The sequence below is a fragment of the Hoplias malabaricus genome, chromosome 17 (genome assembly GCF_029633855.1).
Source record: "Hoplias malabaricus isolate fHopMal1 chromosome 17, fHopMal1.hap1, whole genome shotgun sequence".
Taxonomy (NCBI): domain Eukaryota; kingdom Metazoa; phylum Chordata; class Actinopteri; order Characiformes; family Erythrinidae; genus Hoplias; species Hoplias malabaricus.
In genome coordinates this window covers 22,731,071-22,744,795 of record NC_089816.1, presented here as the reverse complement: position 1 = coordinate 22,744,795, position 13,725 = coordinate 22,731,071, and the positions used below count along the sequence as shown (strand labels likewise).

Here is a 13,725-nt window from a genome sequence, read left to right as displayed (position 1 = left end):
TATGCCTATCAGGATGACCAGCTGGTCCCACCGCTGCTATTACAGCTAATGATGTTATTAATCACAGACGCCATCATAAAGACATTAGTAATAGCCACTAGGCTGCGGTTTCCTCTCCGTTCTGAGCGATGTTGAGCTTAGTTTCCTGCCTCCGCCGCAGGAGTGAGACATTATGGACACTTTTAAGTGCAGAAGGCACAGGTGACCCTCGAAACATTGAAATGTTTGGAAATCGTCTCAACCTTTCTGCCTCGAGAGTCCCGCATTACTATGCGCGCTCGTTAGTGGAGAATTAATGAGGCAAATTAATATGCAGGATCAGGGTCCCTTCGTTTGACAGGGTGCAGGATGGCGCAGTTATTTCCATGAAATTATATAAAATTATTGAGTTAATATTTTCTCCTTAAAGCACAGTGTGGAGCTCCGGTAACAGACGAAGTAAATCGGTTTAAATGATTAGGAAACACTGTTTGCCCTAAAGCATGATGTGTTATTTACAACTTGAATTAAAAAAAAAAAAAAAATACCTACCCACACACACACCCACACACACATACACAACATTAAAAAAACTGAGCAGGAGTAATGAGCTGAGCTACTTTGATCATGGCCAAATTGTGATGGTCATAATGTTTTAGTCACCTGGGTGAGTGTGTGGTGTTCACTGTTGTAAATAACTGGGTGAGTGTGTGGTGCACTGGATTGGCTGAGATCTTGTCCAGGTTGTGTGCCTGCCTTACATGTATTGACTCTTTGAGCTTTAGGCCCACTGTGACCCTGATCAAGATGAAGCGGTAAGAGTAAATGAATGAATGAATGAATGAATGAATGAATGAATGAATGAATGAATGAATGAACAAACGAACGAACGAACAAATGAACAAACAAACAAACAAACGAATGAACAAATGAACGAACAAACGAACGAACAATACTTGGATCAGAGCCTCTCCAGAATGGCAGGTCTGGTAGGGTTCTCCTGGTATATGGTTGTAAGCACCTACCAAATGCAGTCCAATGACTGCGTAATGAGCGAAAATTGAAGGAATAAACTTACCCTGTCACTAAACACTATCACAACACAATCAAATAGCCCAGAAATAAATTCCGAACAGTAGGTTGATAGCTGTGATTTTTAAATCATTATTATATTGTAAAGAGTGGCATAAGCCAATGAAGGATAATTATAATGCTGTTAGCATTTATGCTAGCCTCTAAGTAATGATCTTAAATACAAGAATTGTGTCTCTACACATACAGGGGTTTGACAAATAAACTGAAACACCTGGTTTTAGACCACAATAATGTATTAGTATGGTGTAGGGCCTCCTTTTGTGGCCAATACAGCGTCACTTCGTCTTGGGAATGACATATACAAGTCCTGCACAGTGGTCAGAGGGATTTTAAGCCATTCTTCTTGCAGGACAGTGGCCAGGTCTCTGCGTGATGCTGGTGGAGGAAAATGTTTCCTGACTCGCTCCTCCAAAACACCCCAAAGTGGCTCAATAATATTTAGATCTGGTGACTGTGCAGGCCATGGGAGATGTTCAACTTCACTTTCATGTTCATCAAACCAATCTTTCACCAGTCTTGCTGTGTGTATTGGTGCATTGTCGTCCTGATACACGGCACCACCTTCAGGATACAATGTTTGAACCATTGGATGCACATGGTCTTACTGGTGCAATGTGCAGTTAATGAAGATTGGCCTCCAGGCTGCTCCAATTTAGCCATGAAACCTCCCACACTAAAATGACAGGTGTTTCAGCTTCATTGTCTAACCCCTGTATGTTTGTGTTTTATGAATGTGTGAGTTCAGAACAGTGCAGTAGGGATTCATGTTAGACAATATGTTATGCTAACTCGCTAAATAATGTAGCTAATTAGCCACAATTGGTGGTTTTGAAAATGTATGAAAACAGGTGTATACAGAGAGAGAGAGAGAGAGAGAGAGAGAGAGAGAGCAATAGCATGCATAAAAAAAATAATTCAAGCTCTGTATTTTATATAAACTCTATTATCTACATTTATAGACAACATTATAACAAAGTGATTTTCACAAAGTCTGGAGCATTCTTTTTATACAAACACACACACATACACATACACACACACACACACACACACACACACACACACACATACACAGTGCCAGTTTGCACATACGGTTCATGTTTAATTCGCCACACTTCAGTGGACAGGTCCAACACTGGCACACCACCAAGTCATGTATACATACAACACACACTCACACTAGTTCACAGCTGTTACTGGCCAACCTACACACTCACGTATACACACACAGATTGTAGCACACTGGCCAACAGCTGGACTAAGCAGAAACAGATGTTTAGGATTGCCACTGATAAAGCATCACAGAGGATGTCTTTTAGATTTGAAACATGCTACACCTGCACAGACAGAGGTACAGGAAAAAGTGTGTGTGTGTGTGTGTGTGTGTGTGTGTGTGTGTTCATAGATGTCAAGGCTGGTAACCAAATAAAAACTATTTTGCTTCAACTCTTTTCCATTCTGTTAGCACTTCACAGGAGAGAATCCAGTTATAAGCTCCAACTTCTGACCTGATGAAAACAAACCCACTCTAACCCGCTCCTCTCTTTCCACGGTCTAGCCCTTATGGAGAGTGAATGGGGACTGACATCACTGTTATATGTGTCTGTCAGTGACACCTGCAAAAATGGACAAGGTCAGATATGGCCTTTGTTTATTCAGAACTCTAATGCATTTATTGTGCTCTTCATTGAAGGAGATAACAGACAAAGTGGGTGCTGTTTGGATGTAGATTGTGATGAATGGGAATCTATTTAATTCATACATCCATCCATGGTCTATAACCGCTTATCCAGTTTAGGGTCCAGGTGGGTCCGGGGCCTATCCAGAATCATTGGGTGCAAGGCAGGAACACACTGATACCGTGTTATATAAAGGGTCTTTGATAATCATTTAAACACTTAATTGTGTAATGCATATCAAAAACAAGTGTTCCTCATACAATTAATGATTGTGCCTTATGTAAGGAGTCCTGGCAGTTATTACAGCATTTTCTCTCTCATGTAATAACACGTATTAGTGACATTCAGTGTATATATATATATATATATATATATATATATATATATAGAGAGAGAGAGAGAGAGAGAGAGAGAGAAAGAGAGAGAGAGAGAGAGCTAGAGAGTGAGGTAAAAAGGGGTATTTAAGAGTGTGATTTCACCCTGTCGCCTCTAGGTGGCTCTGAACGTAAAACATTTATTTTCACAGTCAACTTTATACTGACTGAAAATGTTTTCATCTGCCTCCCGTTATTTATGAATACAGATATAGTTGCACCTCTCATTCAACCCCCACCCCCCCCCCCCACCCCCATTTTCTGCTTCACCATCTGATCTCCTCATCACTTTCTGTGTTCTAAACTTTTATATTATCTGTGTTACTGAAACGAATTGATGCAGTTTGGTGCAGTTCTGTGTTGTGTCCAGCAGGGGGAGCTCACACAGCGACGGTGGAAAACACGACTCTCTGAAAAAAAGAAAAAGCAAAAAAAAAAAAAAAAAACATCTCACTTCATTAAAGCTGGGAACTTTCCACCACTGAGAGGGCACTGCTTTCATTTCAGCGCTCATACAACAGTCGCACAAACAAGACACGGTTCATTTGTGACATATCCAACATTTTTATTTCCCATTCATTTAACATAAACAAAGTTTGACACAATACATAAAGAATACACCGTTATAAATAGCAAAACCCCCGGCATGCTCCCCACCCAATAACACAATGTTCTCAGTATACTCATCATATAATATAATAATGTGTAACAATAACATAAAAACAAACCCTTTCTGTTCATAAATAAGAATATTTACACAGGCATGTTGGCCTTGATTATTTTTCCAAACATGCGTTCAAAATATAAAAATAGAAATCTGATTAAATGTATGTACATGGCTTTTTTTATAAATATAAAGACTACAAATTGTATTTTTAAAATACAAAGATAAATACACTCACATTGTGTACACTGTGTCAAAAAAAAAAAAAAAATACAAAAACAAAAAAACAGGAGTTCCATACATCATTTGGATATTTAGCATTCACAAAACACCTAACGTTCAGAAAATGCAACTTTAACGACAATTGCAGGTCTTTAATTTATTTTTAATCACTTTTTACTTAAATACCCCATTCCCCTCCAAAAGCAAAGAAAGCTTTTTCACGGTGCAGGATTTATTGGTTTATTCAGAGGAATTTAAGCCGAAAGTCAAACCTGAACATAAACATGAGAGTTACTGGGCAGTCTTGACTTTGGGCTTAGTGCTGCCCTCATGTGCCTATTGCAAATAGCATGTAGTTCCAACTCTAAAGTTGCACAAAATGTCCCTTCATGTAATTTCAAAACAACTGGAAACTTCAGAAACCTTGGTTTTATAACATCACTGGCTACTGACCACTGACTTTTACCCTTGCATCCCGGCAGAGGAAAGCTTCAGTGGCCAGTGATTGGTAACTATTTCATGCGACATACACTTAGCAGTCACCGATTTGGCTATACACACGTTTCCATACGTGTTGCATTATGCACATTTTTACAAAGTGGGAAAACGTTAGGAAGGTACCAAAGTAAATGGAGCTAGCTTGCTAGCTAACAATGTTTTACACTACAAAGCACTTGAACGCAAATGCTTTGTAAACACGACTTTAAAAAGTAGGAGACAGGCAACGCAAGTTATCTAATTTCACTGAGAAATATTGAAACCAGTGTCACCCCCTAGTGGCCGGGTCTCTAGCTCTGCCGGACATCCTGCAGGAGTTTATTGATCTCTGCCACAAGTTCGCTGGCATCCATGATTTCACTACGGCTGTCACAGCGTTTGCCCTGGAGATGACCGAGAACAGACTCCAGCTCATCCTCCTCATGGTTCTCCGGGATTTCCTCCATGGCTGGCAGCCACTTTGAACAGGAATTCGACACCTGGATGGGCGTCGGAAGAGGGGCGGGGAGAGGTGCCACCACAGCAGTCATGTGACTAGCTGGGGCATGGCCATGGCCTGGATTCTGGAAGTGTGTGTTGGCAGCCCAGGCAGCCACACCCTGCTGGTAGGAGGCAGGGCTTGGTTTACCTGGAAGGTGACCTTTTCTCCTCTCCAGCGAGCCCAACCCTGCAGGGCACGCTGAAGCTCCCGCAGTCTCCGCCATCTCCAGATAGGAGTCCATGGAGGATGGAAGGAGCCTCTGGAAGACGCTGTTCATTTCGGACAGCAGCGACGAGGTCCCACACAGGTCCTCTCCTTTCCCTGCCTCACCCTCTTCCTGGCCCTCCTCGTTCTCCTTGCCGAAGGTGGAGAAACTTTTCTTCCTCAGGGTGGACTCTCCAGACTGTGGGGCCTCCGGGGCTGCTGGGCTCTGCTGGGGGTCTTCTCCCGGGATGTACAGGTTGCTTCGGTAATCAGACGAAGCCGGAGAGGCCAGAGGGGGCATCCAGCACTGGTCAGAGTGACCCAGGACACGGCATTCTTCTGTACACAGCTTCATAGCTGAACATGTGCAAAAACAGGCCAAGCATTAGTATGTTTCAGTGGCTAGGGTTAATACATTCAGAAGCTCCTGAATCACAGAGATGAAGGTAAGTGTACATGGCCAATACAAGTAATTCTGATTTAGATTTGCTGATATTTACCATTTCTTAAACTGTTATTTGACATAGATTTGACTATTCATTCATTCATTCATTCATTCATCCATTCAGTATCTGTAACACATTCATCCTGTTCAAGGTTGTGCTGGGTCTAGAGCCTACCCAGGAACACTGGGCGCAAGGCAGAGACACACTCAGAAGAGATCCACAGTCCATCAGACAGGGCATCATGCACTCACACACTCGCCCAGTCACTCAGACACTTGCAGACAGATTCACACACACACACACACCTCTGGACATATCGGCATGGCTGACTTGACCGTTCCCAAACCATAAACCCAACCATTCAGCCTTAACCTGATCTTATTTTTGAATCATTCCCGATTCCTACAAGAGTTCTGTGAGCCGTAGGGCAACATGCGAACCATGGCCATGACACGTTCTGTTTGATGAGAATTGTGGCTGGGGTCTGGTATGAGCGCGGCTGCCTCTGTGTGAACGCAACCCTCGACGCCATTTTCCTTTCAAGGCTTTTTGAGGGGAAAAAATGACTCAGATAATAGCTAATGCAACATGTTTTTCCAGCGCCTCTGAACTCCATTTAATTCTGTGAGTGCACTCACTGGCAGAAAATGCGTAAAACCTGGAACACCAAATTAATTCAGCCTCTTAACCATTCAAATAAGTCTATTCACAGCTGAACAACAGAATAAAAGCTCTCTCTCTCTCTCTCTCTCTCTCTCTCTCTCCTCATCTTCCCTTCTAAAGAATATATAACACAAATCAAATATGCCAACTTATAGCCTTCATTAAACATGTACGCCATTGCTCACTCATGTCCCAGGGACTTCATTATGGGGCCATTAGCTTTGAAAGGGCCATTTATAATACATCTTACAGCTAATAAAAACTAAATCTGGAGCATTTGCAAAACAGAGCCTCGGCAAGGCATTGATTTGGTGCGCTCACTGATGAAAGGAGAGAATGAAAGATTAAACTAGCTGATTTACAGAAAAGGAAAGTGTGGTGGTGGAGGGGAGGGACGTCTTTTCAAAGGACTGAACCCCCTCTCAAAAGCACTCCGCTAATCGAGATGCACCAATAACTGTGTTTCAGATCAAGGCTCCTATTTTTCCATCAAAAAATGCTCTGATCGTTCACACACACACACACACACTAATAATAATAATAATAATAAGATAAGAGCCTAGCAGTGGTTTGGAGACTTTATCATAAAGAGAAACCATCTCTCTGTACGGTATGAAGTTCTTTGCTTCAAAAATGGAAAAGATGGTAGATAGCTGCACAGTGATGCCTTCCTTTAATGTGGAAACTGCACTATTTTAAATGATGGAACTGTTCTGAGATAAATGGCAGGATGGTGAAATTGTGTTCAAAATGTCTTGACACCCCCCACACACATATATGAACATCAAGGATGGGAGAAGTATCTGCATTTTTTGTCACAGTGTTTGCCTACTGCATCATATCTTACCTGGGTGGAGTCTGTGGTGTCCATCAGGTGTAAACAGCTCATTGAAGCCTTCCCCGAGCAAAGGAGACTCTCTGCCCATTTCACAGTCACTGTCCCCAGCCTCGCTATCCCCTCGGCCACTGTCCTTCAGACTGAACTTGTCCATCTCATTCAGAGCATATCTGCAGAGAGATAGCGGTAAAGTCATGAGCTTAATGCATGTTTCTATTTCTGTATGCATTAAAAAACCAGGTACAGATCCTTAAACACAATAAAGGTTGAACTTAAAGGTTGAACTAGCACCAAAAACTGCGCCAACGAGTATTTATGAGTATATAGGCTTGTTGCTGCCACATCAAAACAGGGCTCACAATTTCGCAGTTGATTATTGAACATTTTGAAGGTCCATTCATCATGAAACCTCCCAAAGAACCTAGCTGGTGTTTTCAAATGATGCCAAAATAATATAAACCAGAAAAAAAATAACTCTAACGAGGTTTTGATATGACAGCAGCAGTGTGTTTATGAAGGCCTAATGCAGCGATATGTACTGCCTTATCATTTGTCAGTTCAATGGGACCTCCGTAAGTAAGCAGGGGGCCATAAATCAAGTCACAGGAAGCAGAAGACTGCATAAGGAGACGGGCTCTCTCGCCCTTAACAAGATGGAGGAGGCTGTCATATAGTTTCTGCACCTTAACTTCCCCCGGATTCTCAGAGGAGCGCCCTAACCCTCGGTCTAGAACTCAGGACCTCCTGTGGGAGGCTCTCTAAGCACGGCCGGCTGAAATGTGATTGGTTACCTGTAGCTCCGAGTGTATTTGTTGCCACGGAAACTGGGTCTGGGTTGGTACTGGCCCTGATGAAGTATGGACAGAAGCTGTGAGACTTGCTATAGCCGAACAGGACAGGTTAAACAAAAAGAAAAAGAAGAAGAAGGGGGACAGGGGGCAAAACAAGGAAAGGAAAAACAAAAATGGAAACAAAAAATGAATAATGGTGGTCCAGACAGCAAGGCAGCACATGGCGGGGGGGTATGAATGAAGGGGTCATGCTGATAATGAATGGGTCAATGGATGGAAAAATAAATACTAAGCATACAAATAAAATGTGTAACGGTAAACAATATTTTTTTAAAAACTTAAAAACAAAGTAAAGCATATTGCACAAATCAAATCATGTTCACCATTTTGTTGTACAAACATTAGTGTCTGCGCAGACATATAGGTTGATATGGTCTTACAGCATATTTAACATAACAAGGTACAGTCTCTAGCATGCAAAGTTTGGGTAAACACAGTCAATTCAAGAACATATTCTACACACTGAGTATGGCACAATAGATCTCTTACCTCCACAGGTGGGGTGGCGTGTGCCAGCTCCAGGGCGAAGTTCTCTGGCACGTGATTGGAGGAGATGGTGACGAGGCTGTTGAGCGACTGGCGGCTGTGGTGGGTCTGTCGGCTCTCGGGTGCGGGTGAGGCGGAAGGTGAGCGAGGGTGTGCCCTCACGGGCAGCGTCCCATTCACAGTGGGCACCAGGGTGATGTCACCTTTGTGGATCTGCCGGGCTGGTTTCTTGGGATGGTTCTGGTAGGTGGACTCGGCCACTCTGCAGTTGTACGAGTGTCGTGGGTCTTTCTGGTCACGTGAAGAACAGCGTGTCGCAAACGCCACCATAACCACTAGCAGCACACCACAAATGGCAACAAGGGAGATGATGACAATAGTGGAAATGTCCAAAGGAGTCTGACCTGTGCCGTCAGAGGGGGGCACAAGAGGATAGGACTCAGGACGGTCACGTAATAAGATGCGGATGACGGCACGTGCAGAAAGTCGGGCAGTGGCACCACGGTCCTGCACAAGGATGGCTAGATCAAAAGTGTCCCGCGGTGATGCTTCTACACTGCCATTGGTTTTCAGTTCGCATCTCCGAGGGTCCATCAGAAACAGGCCCTCTTCATTTCCGCCCATGATCGAGCAGGTAAGTTCGCCATTGGCTCCAGAGTCCCGATCCGTTGCCTTGACAATTGTCACTAGGTGCCCGGGTTCTGCCCGCCTCCACAGTGGTACTTCGGCAGTGCGGTTGCTAAGCAATGGTGAAACTATAACCGGAGGGTTGTCGTTCTCGTCCAGCACGGTAACAACCACAGTGGTGTTGCTGCTCAAAGAGGCTCCACCCCCTCCATCCTGGGCTTGCACGATAAAGGTTAACCGCCCTACCTCCTCGCGATCAAAACTTCTTAGCGCGTAAATGCCACCATTGGATGGATCTATGGTCACATAGGTGGAGATTGAGCTCCCCTGAATTTGGCTCTCCACAATGGAGTAGGTCACCTGGCCGTTGGCACCCAAGTCTGGGTCGTCAGCCACCACCGTGGTGAGGTAGGCACCCGGCGAGTTGTTCTCAGACTTGAAGATCTCATAGCGGCCTTTCTCAAAGCGTGGCGGGTTGTCGTTCTCATCCTGAACCTGCACTGTGAAGTGCTTGACTGAGGACAAACTTGGAGACCCGTGGTCTTCTGCTATGACTGTCAGACTGTACTCAGAGCGCTTCTCGCGGTCCAGGGACACGTTGGTCAGGATCACGTAGTTGTTCTCGTATGTCTTCTGCAGCCGAAAGTGGCCGTGCCCATGCAGCCGGCAGGAGACTTCTCCGTTCGGGCCAGAGTCGCTGTCATCCACTCGGACCAAAGCCACAAAGGTGTCCACTGCTGCCGCCTCAGACACGTAGGCCACCTCCTCCTTGCCCTGGCTCATCAGATTGACACTGATCCTTGGCTTGTTGTCATTGACGTCGACCACCTTGACCACAATCTGCGAATTAGAAATGATAATGCACATTAAGATCTGGTCTGGGGGTATTCCATAAGGCAGGAATTCTCAGTTAGCCAGTTAAATTAAGCCAAGCCCAAAGCTGAGGATGGTCCAATAGGAATGTCCCTTAGCTCTGTTGCCATTGGACAGGCTTGACTTGGCTTTGGTTATCTGGCTAAACGGAGAAATCCTGCTTTGTGGAATAGTTGCTAGGTCAGAGGTCCTCAAATCCGTACCTTGGATTTTAAAAACCTGGCCTGGCCTGGAACCTGGATTAAAGACCCAGAATTGAAAAGCTCTGCTCTAGGCCTATGATGTAATACTTGTGAATGCTATATTGCTTAGGGTTTAAGTCCTAAGGCTTTATTGCTATTTGGATCTATCCATACAGATTTATCACTGAAGCTGGATAACTTAACCCTCACTTGAGGACTGATCCGTGGGAAGGGTTCAGTGGAGTGAAATGAGCAACACCTTGGTGGCTTGAGCAGGGGGCCTCGTGAACTAAGGGGTTGTCTCAGGAGGCTGCCCATATGAGCCCTGTGTTCAACCCATTCTGGTCCCATTACTGACCCTGTATGACTCTGTATGTAGGGCCAGTGTTTAACCCATGCTTAGAACTTGCTTGTAGCCATGTCGGCCTGGCATGTGTGTTCTAGCTGGTCTGCAAGAAATATGTTAGTCTGTTTATGAATAGAATATCTTCTAAATCTGAGATCTGACCACAGCTTGACCTGACTTTTGCCCGTCTCCAGGTCACTGAACCCTCACTACTGCTCGTAAAGTGGAACTAGGCTTGGTTTTACCTTGCAGTGACCCGGTACAGAGTTGGGCCCCATGTCCTGTGCCTGGGCATCGATTTCATAGGAGGCAGAGGCCTCATAGTCCAGCTTCTTGTCCAGCGTTAGATGCCCGGTCTCTGGGTCAATGCGGAAAGTGTCCAGGATGTTCTGGGGCACGTGAGGGCCGAAGGAATAGGCGACCTTGCCGTTGCTTCCCTCGTCCGGATCCGTGGCGTTAAGGTGCACGAGCAGCGTTCCTGGGGGCGCGTTCTCGGGCACGCTGACTGCGTACGCGTGCCTCTCAAACGTCGGGCTGTTGTCGTTGGAGTCGAGCACGCGCACGCGCAGCAGCGTATTACCGGTGCGCGGTGGCGAGCCCGCGTCCGACGCCGTGAGCCGTAACTCGTGCGCCGCGCGCGCCTCGCGATCCAGCTCCCGTGCCACCACCAGCTCGGCGCGCCTCGAGCCGTCGGCGCGCGCGCGCACCTCCAGGCGAAAATGCTCGCTCCGTGCCAGCGAGTATGAGCGCAGCGCGTTGTCGCCCACGTCCGGGTCCCACGCGCCGTCCAGCGGCACGCGCGTGCCCACCGCCGCGCTCTCCGAGATCTCCACTGGCACGACGGCGCGTGCGAACCTAGGCGCGTGGTCGTTCACGTCCAGCACGTCCACGCGCACGCGGATCAGGCGCAGGTGCTCCGTGGGAAGCGTGGCCACGTCCAGCTCCACCGTGCAGTTGGGCTGCTGCGCGCACAGTGCCTCGCGGTCTATGCGCGACGCCACGCTGATCTCACCGTCCTCCTCGCGCACGGCCAGCAGCGGAGTCCCCGCGCCGTTCGCGTTCACGGCGCGGAAACGCAGAGACACAGAGCTGGGCAAACCCGAGAGCGCGCTGGCCGCGTCCTCGACCAGGCGCCCGATCACCGTTCCCACGCGTTGCTCTTCCATCACGCGGTAGCGCACCGTGTTCCCGGGCGCTGTAGCCGCAGCCAAAGGTAAAAGAGCCGCGCACAGCAGGAGCGTGAGCGCGCCGCACATATTCGCGTACGCAAACAACAACACAAGCTCGCGCTCGTTAATTCCAACACGCTGCTATTCGGCTGGCGCCTCGTTAAAGCTCGTGCATGGTGTTAATTCCACTCCGTGCGTGTCCGAGGATGATGAAGGTGGGGATGATGAAGAGTGGAGCGCCGGAGTCAAGTCCCTTCTAGATCCCCCGTGAAGACGCGCGGGCTGCGGACACACACACACACACAGCCGCGAGAGCAAGCTTGAGCCAGTGAGTGAATGTGTGCGCGCGTGTGTGTGTGTGTGTGTGTGTGGGAGGCGCAGCAGAGTGTGTGTGCGCGCTCCGTGTGACTCTGAGCAGACTGGCTGGCCCCTGAGCTCTGCAGCTCACACACACACACTCACACACACACAACCCCCTACTTCCTCCAAAAAAGCAGGACTGCCCCCTTCCAACACACGCAAGCTGGTTTCACTGCAGTTGTGGGGACTGTCAGACTCAGTACTTACAGTAGACAAGTGAAACTACAACTATATCTAAGTTTATTCCAAATATTAAACCTCATGCTGTCTGAGTAGAATGAGGACCTTCAATGCTTGCAGTGTTAGCAAAACAAACACACACACACACACACACACACACACAACCTCGGCACACGGCTGTCCAGGATGACGTGAAAAGAGAGAGAGAGAGAGAGAGAGAGAGAGAGAGAGAGAGAGAGAGAGAGAGAGAGAGAGAGAGAATGAGAATCAGTGATTGGGGGTGGAGATGAAACTCAACAATAAACTGCAACTTGTGTTTCTTTAAAGGAAACTTTTCATCATATGGTAACCATTGCACACACACACACACACACACACACACACACACTCCCTTTCAACTATAAAGAGCAGCAACAATGGGATAACAGCACCATAAACACATCAACAGGAGCATTAAACAGTACCTGTGTAAAAAATGGACACCTGTGCTGTGTCCAAAATGACTCCCTATTGACTATTTGCTCACTATATATTGCCCTATTATAGGGAACTGAATTGAGGAGTGTAGGGAGCAATTCTGGACACTACCTCATTAACTTTCACCAAACATTGTAATGGATCTTGTGTACACGCTATCCACTACAGTACATGGCTTTTTGTATTTCTCTTCTGTGGTGCATTTTGAGATTGTGTGAATGCACTGGAGGTTGTACAGAATTTTTCAGACACAATTATAAAATGGTAAACTCAGTAGTGCACATGTAGTGAATGGGGCACAGCTTTGGACACAACTCTGGTCTCAGTACGAACTCATATATATATATGTGACTTAAAGACCATTACCAGGACTCATACAATGTGTACACAGTATAGTTCACAGTTTGTGGAAGTACCTCTTTTCTGATGCCTACATCGCACAAAAGATTAGTATTACCCTGACCCCAACTCTAACCCTAACCCTAATACTATCCCTAAGCCTAAAACGTACAATGATGTTGGGATAAACCCTAAACTCCAAGTAGTCAGAAGTCAGTTAACAGCTCTGTTTCTGTAATTCTTCTTTAGGTATTTAATACGCAGTTTGATTTCATGAAACAGCGCCACCAGTGGACAGGAGCTCGCACAGAGATTGTAAAAAAAAATAAGAAAAAAAAATATAAAACTAACATACAACCTACTTCCGAGTCTTCAGAAGACTTTAGTTATTGAGGCTTCACATTTTCTGTGCACATCTGTTTTCTGACTTCATCCTGATGCTGAAAAGGGACTTTCGTTGGATGTTTTGACAGAAACTTAAACAGACAAAGGATCTTATGCAGAACCATGCATTAAAGTAATGATATTTAATTTGGGGAACATTTCTATTGCCCTCTTTGTCCTGAAGTGTTTACAGCATGCCAAGAGCAGGCATTCTTTACAAAAAAACAAAACAAAACAATGCAACAGTAACAAATACAAGGTTTTGATGACTGACGTTATGCCCTGAGTCTAAATACTGTTAGTGTGCT

The 13,725-nt window shown here is 45.9% G+C and overlaps 1 protein-coding gene across 1 annotated transcript; it reads right to left on the bottom strand.

Moving 5' to 3' along the window:
- Positions 1 to 3,773: 3,773 nt before the first annotated feature.
- Positions 3,774 to 11,764, bottom strand: pcdh18b (protocadherin 18b). Its single transcript, XM_066648712.1, has 5 exons — positions 10,754 to 11,764; positions 8,484 to 9,947; positions 7,935 to 7,990; positions 7,153 to 7,313; positions 3,774 to 5,553 (listed from the first exon to the last, which is right to left on the bottom strand). Exons 1-5 carry the CDS (start codon positions 11,762 to 11,764, stop codon positions 4,802 to 4,804), a joined length of 3,444 nt encoding a protein of 1,147 aa, XP_066504809.1. The 3' UTR covers positions 3,774 to 4,801.
- Between the last annotated feature and the right edge of the window lie 1,961 nt (positions 11,765 to 13,725).

What these genes read in the sequence shown, in the direction of transcription:
- pcdh18b (XM_066648712.1), bottom strand. Translation starts at nt 11,764, where the DNA reads ATGTGCGGCGCGCTCACGCTCCTGCTGTGCGCGGCTCTTTTACCTTTG. An exon ending in ACGCCACCCCACCTGTGGAG is followed by an intron (nt 7,991 to 8,483) that starts GTAAGAGATCTA and finishes ATACTTCATCAG; the next exon opens with GGCCAGTACCAACCCAGACC. An exon ending in ACACCACAGACTCCACCCAG is followed by an intron (nt 5,554 to 7,152) that starts GTAAGATATGAT and finishes GCACATGTTCAG; the next exon opens with CTATGAAGCTGTGTACAGAA.